Source organism: Abramis brama (genome assembly GCF_963993115.1).
Source record: "Abramis brama genome assembly, chromosome: 24".
NCBI lineage: Eukaryota > Metazoa > Chordata > Actinopteri > Cypriniformes > Leuciscidae > Abramis > Abramis brama.
This window is the reverse complement of record NC_139986.1, coordinates 25,322,832-25,332,151: the sequence shown is the minus strand read 5'-3', so window position 1 is coordinate 25,332,151 and position 9,320 is coordinate 25,322,832. Positions and strand designations below refer to the sequence as shown.

Here is a 9,320-nt window from a genome sequence, read left to right as displayed (position 1 = left end):
AAACAGCAAAAACAGTATACAGCATTTATCTTAGCCATTACATAAAGTAGCATCCATCTGGAGGAAATTAGTTTCTCTAGTGAATCAGCTCAGCAGCGATGGTGGGACATCAGAAATGAAGTTACAGTTCATGCAGTGAATGCTCAGCTTTTACTGTAGCTGTATGCAAGACATTTGTGATGATGAAGTAATATGTGGTGACATCTCTAAAATATAAAAAAAAGGCATACGTAGAAAAAAGTTGATATACTTTTAATAAAATGCACAAACACTTCAAAAACACCAACATGGTATAAAACGCATTACAAATCAATCATGTATGAATGATAAAAAAAGTACAGAGTACAAAAAACAACAAAATTTCAAAAGTCCTCATAAGGAATCCTTCCATTCAAACATCTGTAACTGGACAAATCTTTAACAAATTTCAGTCAATAATCATAAGGTAAAACTCAGCCCACAGATTTGTCGTCTGATATGGCTGAATTGTTTTTTGTATGGGACCCCAAAGGTTTTTTTGAAACTCAAGACTCGAAAGCTCTTTAAACATGTACAGTGTGATTATATATGTGTTCATTTTCACTGTAATGCAGTGAATGTATTGACTATATGTTTAGGTTTATTGGTTACATATCCATTATATTAAGACTTATTAAGACTCTGTGGCTCTTTCTCAACACAGATTCTGCAAAAGAAAGAAAAAAGTCAACACAGATTCAGCAAAACACACACACATGTAATTAAAGATAACTTGACATGTTTCCTTGATAGCTCTGTTTCTATTTAGCCGCTCTAAGCGGTAGACGTGGAGGTCGTATGGACTCTGCTCTTCTATTTTCTGGGCATTGAATACTTTGTCTTGAGCAGGGAGTTGAACTTGATGAAGTTGTCGAGGATTATGGGTACAGGCAGGATGATGAGCAAAACTCCGACCGTTGCACAGAGAATGGCTACACATTTGCCTTGAACTGTTACGGGATACATGTCTCCATAACCCACTAAGGTCAGTGTGATCACTGCCGACCAACAACTGGAGGGAATGTCAACAAATGGAGAGTATATTTGTTCGAATTCTGCGTAATAAGCCATGGTCCCGAAGATGAGCGTGCAGCTGAAGAGCATAAGAGGAACCGTGCAGAGAGCCGTCGCACTGGCGCGGAGTGTGTGTTTGAGAACTCTCACACTGAACACATGCTCCATCAGCTTGAAGACACGAAGGACGCGAATGCATCGCATTACATGCAGAAAGCCCAATGCCTGAATGCAGTACGACCCTGAACACCACCGGAAGAACCAGGGGAACAGGGCCAGCAGGTCGACGATGTTCATAACATTCATGAGGAAACTCAGTTTGCTCGGGCAGCTGACAGCACGCATCACAAACTCAAACACAAACCATAGTGAACAGACTAACTCCACAGCATCCAGAGCTCTAGGTACTGCAGAAAAGCTCTCGATGTGATTCTCGCTTGAGTTGTCTGCCGATACCACATACATTTGGTGAGGATTTATAGCCCTATATGTCTGCAGAGAGAATGCAGTGATAGAGAGCAGGATGAAGAACAGAGATACGACCGCAGTGACCTGGAGAAACAGAAACATTAAAAATGAGCAAGGAGCCATCCATATGAAGAACAACTGCTGAATAGCACAACTGATTTAGGGTTGTGCATCAATCAGAACTGAATTGAGAATGCCTTTTAAAATCCCTAAATACTATAGGCCTTAATAGTATATCAAATTACGGATGGAAGGACGGACAGACCGATGTAGCTAGATGGATAGATAGATATTAGACAGACAGACAGACGGATATAGATGGATGGATGGATGGATGGATGGATGGATGGATAGATAGATAGATAGATAGATAGATAGATAGATAGATAGATATAGATATAGATATAGATATAGATGGATGGATGGACGGACAGATAGACGGACGGACGGACGGACGGACGGACAGACAGACAGATAGATAGATAGATAGATAGATAGATAGATAGATAGATAGATAGATAGATAGATAGATAGATAGATAGATAGATAGATAGATGGACAGAGACAGACAGACGGATGGACGGATGGATAGAAGGATATAGATGGATGGATGGATAGACGGACGGACGGACGGACGGACGGACGGACGGACGGACGGACAGACAGACAGACAGACAGACAGACAGACAGATAGATAGATAGATAGATAGATAGATAGATAGATAGATAGATAATTTCCAATTTCAATTCATGAATCAAAAGCGAGCCAATTCTTCAATTCTGAAGTTTGCACAACCCAGCCTAAAAAAAGACACTTCTGATACCGTGGCGCCGGCGGATGAAAGCGGGTTGTCAAAGAGAGCCCATATCTTCGGCTGACACGCTCTAGTGCGGCTGGATTGGTCATTCTCCATCACTGAAGGGTCAATCTGAGCCAAAGCTTCTACGGCATCTTTGTTCTGTCGAAAAGCCGCCCAACAGCAGGGCTCCATGTCTGTGCTGCTGATTCCCCAGAAATCAAACTCCTCTTCCAACATTACGCTGCACAAGTTGGTCGGGTAGTGCAGCTTCCCGCTTCTATAATACTGCAGCACGTGACTGAAGACTTCAGGGTGGCGATCGAAAAACAGCTCTGAATGAGTCTTCTCAGTGTCCACCAGCTGGGCAAGACGGGACCCCGGAAGGGTCATTAGGGTGCTCTTGTGGGTCTCATGTTTTACCCCTCCGACATTTATCACTATTTTATCACTGCTGCCCTCAGAGGCTCCCAGTGAGAAAACACCCATAGAATTCATAATGGTGGACAAAGAGCTCAGTGTTTTCTGCAGATGTCTGGTTTCCTATGATACAAATTAAAAGTTTATCATCAAGATATCATCGATATTCACTGGAAATACTACATTAATGGTTCATTTAGCACCAAAAAATGAGTATACAAATATCAATATAGTTACAGTACATCATAGAATTCACAATATCCAAATGTTCGTTATAAATGTAACAACAATTTGTTTTTCCATATATTTGTTTTTATTAGATTGCATATTCATGTGAATTATTAAATATCATTCTTCCTTGTATTTATTTAGTGTGGACAAGATGCAAAACTATATTTTCCTTACATTATTCATTAAACATTTTGTATCTGCTTGGCGACAATGATTGTTTGGTTTAAAAAATATATATAAATAAATAATGGTTCTTCTGACTTAAAAAAAAACCCAGTTTGAGCCATGTGAAATCTAAAGAAACTAAGATAAAAGATAAAACATCGACTTAGATATTTTTAGGTATATCGCCAGTGCTGCTTACAAGTAAAATATATCAATCCAAGAAAGAAAAAAATACAGAAGTCAAAAAGAATTTCTTTAAAAAAAATAGTACAATATATTACGTTTTATCCATTGAATGATTTTTTTTGTTACATTGTAACAAATACATTGCAATGCAATCATATAATTTGACTGATAATGACTTAAAGAAGCTGAAAACAAATCAACTACGATATAAAAAACTGACCTTACCTTGTCCCGGGACAGACTTTAATATCCTTTCACACGGAGATATTCTGAAGAACAATATTATAATCTTTTGACTGTGTTGGTGAGCTTGAAACTTTGAGTTGTGAAACACTGACACAATCTTTGCTACTCAATTCTTCTCTGCAGTCCAGCCTCCAAAGGTCCCAGAAGACACGCCACCATTCGCAAAAGAATGTGTAGCCAGAAAAAAAGTCCATCTGATGAAAGCCAGCTGTTCCAGTCAGTCAAACTTCCTGTCAGCTCACTAATGGACATTTGTAGCCTGAAGCATAGAAGGCTCATTTTATTGAACAAAGATCTTCACTTTCTGCAAAGATGCCAGACCTCCAGCTGAAACATTGTATCCACTCAAAAATGCAGTTTAACATCTTAATCAACATTGAGAGGGGTCTAGTATTATGAAATGAGGGCGTTCACACTGACAGATAATCTGCACTTATTTATATAAATGCTATCCCCTGCAGAATGTTGAATAACTGCACCTGCCAATGACAGAATGCAATGTACATATAATTTGAAATTTTAGCAACAAGAAAATAAATATCTGTCAAAATATAATGACTGTCTTTTTTATCAGCAATGCATCCCATTTGTGATCCGATAACAAATGCTCTGCAGTTGTGCACTAATAATGTTAGAGCCCACTACTATGGTGAATAAAAAAACGCTGTCAATGTGAACAAGACACAAAGTACTTTTCCATATGAATGACATTCCATACATTCTTGGTCTCAACATAACACGTGTTTTCTTCCTCTGCAACACACACACACACACACACATTTTAGAGTGGTAATTCAGTGGATGTCAAGGCTTATGTTTATGCTGCATCAAAAAGTCGCTTCCTTCACATTTATTTACTTGTCAAACGATCAACATTTGTAGACCATAAATCCAAAAAGGTGAAAAGAAAACACCTCAGGACAAAGAACCAAAATAAAGAGAAAGTACATTTAAAAAGGGAGATTTAGGCAAAATTGCACAAAATAATATCACCTTCACAGCTGACTTAACTACAAACCTTTGTGCACGTCAATCCCATGAATTCATACTGAGTTTTCAGTCATGAATCTGGTGTTAAAGGATTGTTCGAGTTTGCTTGAGAACCAGTAGGTGGCGCAATTGCTCACTACTGTTTTCATTCTTATGCCTTTACTAAATTGCAGTGACTGAGTAATCTTGAAAACCTTTTAATCTTAAACTTTAATGAAGTAAAAACTATTTGTAGGCCTATGAGCATTTTGGCAGTTCATACAATGCTTACTTTGTCCTTAAACAATAAGGTGAGAAATAAAACGTATACTAAGCACTGTAGTCATGTAGCAAACACTTTTATTCAATGCACCCAACAGCAAAACAAAGATAAAACCACTGTGGAGGAGCCTGGGATTAGTTGCTTTGTTAAGGGGAATGTTAGTAACCCACCAAAAATATATTTAAATGAACATATTTACTAAGAATTCTACTATGGGTTACCATTTGCATTGCAAATGAGCACTACAGGGACAAAATAATAATGATAACTCTCTAGTAAGTCAATCAAAGACCATTTTAATACAAATATGCAAGAATATATATTGCCTCAATAAACTCCTAATTACTGCTTATTAATAGTTTGTCAGGTAGTTGTTATGTTTAGTTAATGGGTAGGATTAAGGGATGTAGAATAAGGTCATGCAGAATAAGGCATTAATATGTGCTTTATAAGTACTAATAAACAACCAATATCCTAGCAATAAGCATGCTAATAAGCAACTTAGTGGTGAGAATTTGACCCTAAACTGAAGTGTTACCACATTTATATAAAGAAGAGCAGAAGAGTAATCAGTCTGTGTGTCAGGTGTGGTTTGGTTGTCTTTAGTATCCTAGCAGCAAACACCAACAGGAAACACGAGACTCCGGTTGTAGATGGACATCTGAGTAAGTATCAGGTGTTCATATGAGACACACACACACACACACTCAGATGTGAGTCTACAGATCCAGCACTAGGACCCAGAATCATCCCTGTTCCTGCCTCCTCTCCTCGATCACTCACTCCTTTCCTCCCTACCTGAACTACTCACTCCAGGATGGACCAGAGAGATGTCACAGAGACCAGAAGCACACGCAGAACCAGGTCAGAGACAAGACACATCCACACAGAACATAGTCTTGCCTACTAAGTGTCACTTTCTTTCTGTATATAGAGTATTATTGTAGGATTCACATTCTGCAAATGGACAACACCATCAGAAGACTGCAAAATACCTGAATAAGTCATCAACTATGTAAAAACCACAGCCTTTTACATGGTACCCTACACAGAACCAAATTCTAGGATTAAAGCTACTGCTGGATCTTATCCCACCATTGGATCTAAACGAATTCTACACAGGGACTGAACAAGAAGACACTTTTAAGTGTTTAAAATCATCAGTCAGCTGGTGTAAAGTTGTAGTCGTAGAAGTTCACTGAGCGAGACTCAGATTCTCTGGACTGTATATGTGTACCTCTACATTCAGCCATGGGAAACGCAGCTGGAAGTCTGGAGATGACCCCCGCGCGGGACACCAAACGGCCCGTCAGCACTTACGGGCAGAAACAGCCACCGGCCCCGAAACTGCCCCCACCACCTGAGGACGAATTAGAGGAGAGGTTCAGCATTGTGTTGGTACGTACAGAACAAAACATCTAAAACGCAACTAAAAACACACTAACAGTGAGTTTCAGCTCTAATATATCATTATTTTTTTTTTTTTATGATTTGCTGATTGAATATAGAAAACGCCTTGTCAATGGGCATCAGTATGTGTGGGTGAGGGCTGAGATGTGCCACTGCATTTACTATAAATATGTTTGATATGCATTGTGAAACTAATGTGCATCTCTTTGCATAGTTATGATCAAATTAATTGAAACTGACTAGCCTGTCCAAATGACATACTACAGCTAGCTGTACCACGCTGTCGACTGTGTTGGAATGTTACACGGATATGCACTGAGGTGATTGCATTCATGTGCATGTTTGTGAAATCTGTAATATCTCAGAGTATGAGTGTTATGCAGAAGTGAGACTATAATTGTGCAGTTGGGACACTTCAATGCGTCATTAGTTTGCCTACATTTCATGTGCTTTATCTGCATGTATTTATGATATAGGATTTATCTACTTATTTATGATGAGTTTACAATATGTAAATGTAATGCTGTTTTAAATACTTATTTTTTATTTTTTTTACTTTGATCTGCTACTTACTCACCCTTACGTCATTCCAATCTTGAGACTTTCTTTTCACACATTGAGAGTAAATGGTTATCAGGGTATGTCAAAATCCCTAAAGGAACAAAATGCACTATTAAAGTATTATAAAAGTAGTCTATCAGCACTACATTTCAAGTCTACAATAGATTTGTGAACAGGAACAGACTGAAATTTAAGTCACTATTTACTTAAAATCTTCTTTGACAGATTTTATCCTTCACTATATAAAAAAATCTGAATCTTTTAAGTATTAAATATCTTCTTTTTTTGTCCAACGGAAGAGCAAAACAAGGTCATAAGGGTTTTAATAGACATTTTTTGTTTAAAAGTGACTTAATTATATAAATTCACACACCTTACCACAATAAAAAAGATATTGTTTGAGCACAGAATGATGCTAACATGATGAGGTGCTTGGTTAGAGTTGTAGTTTTAAGACCTGGAATGATCAAGTCATATATATAAAGTCAACGAATTGGACATTTCTAATCTAAACAGACCAAATCCAACCACTCATGTAAATACCTGTGTTTAAAAGGGATATTTAGCCTACCTTTACCTATATACTGTATACTGTAAACGGGTTTGGATCTGGTGTGTGTAAGTAAAGTCAGCTGTAATTTATTCCATGTTAATTAATCTACTCTGCCAATATCCTTGATGCCTCTCCTAAATCAGATAAACACTCCACACTCTCCCATCATGCAGCAGTGAAAGGCTATCTAATCTACGAACAAGTATTAAAGTGCACATGCAGGCTCTCCATCAAACTCAAACTATTTCATTTTATCCAGTCGCCATCTATAATGCCTACTGAGAAAGAGAGAGTTTGTGACATGCTGTTTGTATAATGGAAATACGATGCAAATAATGCAAGTAGCACCGGCAGTGTGTTCATGATAAAACACACAGAATAAAAATGGGAATCACTCAAAAACATACACAGTCGGGTAACAAATGTAGATATTACAACACAAAGCATCAGTACAATAACCTGAAAGCCTGTTTAATAAAAGTAATAAGTATTAAATTATGAAACAAAGTCTTGCATAACAGTGGCCATATACACATCACATCACAGAAGTCTTGCATAAACGTGACCATGTACACATGCAAACTCATGCAAATGTACAGAGAATTCTGCATTATTTTCTCTGTGAGGCATTTAAAACACAAGCTGATGCTTTCTACATGCTAGACTGGGTAAAGCCAGCCCGATCTACCGGCGATGTGATCCTGCAGCTCAGGCTGGAAACCTGTACGTTCTTCTATCCTGCGTTCGTTACAAATCTGCGGGGACCAATCACAAACTGGCTTATCCATCTGGCGCGCTATTGGCGGGTTTAATCCAATCCAATTCCTTTTAACCTCTCGACAATGCTCAATGGCTTCTTTAGTTTAGCAAACAAACCGCTCGAGTGGGTGTAAATACCACTCACTTTTATGGTTTTTTTTGCACAACCTGCAAAAATCGCTCGATGCCATTGCTGCTTCTGCAAACCGCTGATCAATGCTACAAACCAACACGTTTGTTGACATGTTTCCTGTCTGGATCGTTGGTCTGATTGGTTGAAGGACTATCCAATTGCGTACAGAGTCATTTGAACTATGCCCACTGATCACGCCTCTTGTGCAGTAGAAAATACAGAGCAGACTCCCCAGACTAATGTTCAATCTTAAAGGGGTGGTTGATTATGATTTCACTTTTCTAACTTTAATTAGTGTGTAATGTTGCTGTTTGAGCATAAACAACATCTGCAAAGTTACGACGCTCAAAGTTCAAAGCAAAGGGAGATATTTTCTTTTACAGAAATTGCTTTTTAAGGACTACAACAAACGGCTGGTAGGGACTACATGACATTCCTCCCGAGTTAGTGACATCACCAACCCTAAAATTAACATAAACCCCGCCCCCGGGAACACGATTTATAGATTATCAAGACAGAATATGCTAATCAATGACTAGATAACTACATATAAGCTACATAAATTCATCAACTAACCATTCAGAAATGTTGTCTACATGTTGTCACTTCTTCTTGAGTCTCTCCATCTTTTTGACTCCGGTTTGAACATAAAAGGCTAAAAGTTTTAGAAATTGTCAGTGTGTCTGTGTGAGATAATCGAAGCTGCTAACACACTCTTGAAGCTCCGCCCCCTGTGCCGGGAGCAGCAGCTCATTTGCATTTAAAGAGACACACACACAAAACGGTGCGTTTTTTGCTCACCCTCAAAAAGTGACAACTTTAACATGTTATATAAAAATATCTGTGGGGTATTTTGAGCTGAAACTTCACATACACACTCAGGGGACATCAGAGATGTATTGTACATCTTGTGAAAAGGGCATTATACCACCCCTTTAAAAGATTGAGCTTGGTCTGGTGATAGCCAGACTAGAGGAGCGCAAGACATCTGCAAAAACTACAGGCCTGTAATTATACAAATGGCCCGTTCAGTTATTGATATTTTGCATGTGGCTACTTACTGAAAGGACAAACCATCCATCTTCAGCAGTAGTCCACCCTTCAGCT

General features: G+C 38.4%; 2 protein-coding genes across 5 annotated transcripts in view; one reads left to right on the top strand and one right to left on the bottom strand.

The window, feature by feature from the left end:
• Positions 1 to 232: 232 nt before the first annotated feature.
• LOC311075890 (voltage-gated potassium channel KCNC1) lies at positions 233 to 3,734 on the bottom strand. Of its 4 annotated transcripts, XR_014604590.1 has the most exons (5): positions 3,525 to 3,734; positions 2,325 to 2,840; positions 773 to 1,584; positions 584 to 685; positions 235 to 530 (listed from the first exon to the last, which is right to left on the bottom strand). XR_014604590.1 is itself a non-coding variant. In XM_084103572.1 (3 exons), the coding sequence occupies exons 2-3, from the start codon at positions 2,793 to 2,795 to the stop codon at positions 832 to 834; spliced, it is 1,224 nt and encodes a 407-aa protein (XP_083959698.1). In that variant the 5' UTR covers positions 2,796 to 2,840; positions 3,525 to 3,678; the 3' UTR covers positions 233 to 831. The 4 variants fall into 4 exon arrangements, 1 of the variants encoding a protein (XP_083959698.1); XR_014604589.1 differs by having other exon boundaries at positions 584 to 1,584; XR_014604591.1 differs by having other exon boundaries at positions 238 to 685; positions 3,525 to 3,664.
• A 1,903-nt stretch (positions 3,735 to 5,637) lies between these two features.
• Positions 5,638 to 9,320, top strand: part of fmnl1b (formin-like 1b) — a 23,562-nt gene continuing 19,879 nt past the window's right edge. The window contains exons 1-2 of the mRNA XM_084102496.1: positions 5,638 to 5,661; positions 6,047 to 6,195. Of these exons, the coding sequence (XP_083958622.1) occupies positions 6,049 to 6,195 (147 nt within the window). The 5' untranslated portion in view covers positions 5,638 to 5,661; positions 6,047 to 6,048. The remainder of the gene's footprint in view (positions 5,662 to 6,046; positions 6,196 to 9,320) is intronic.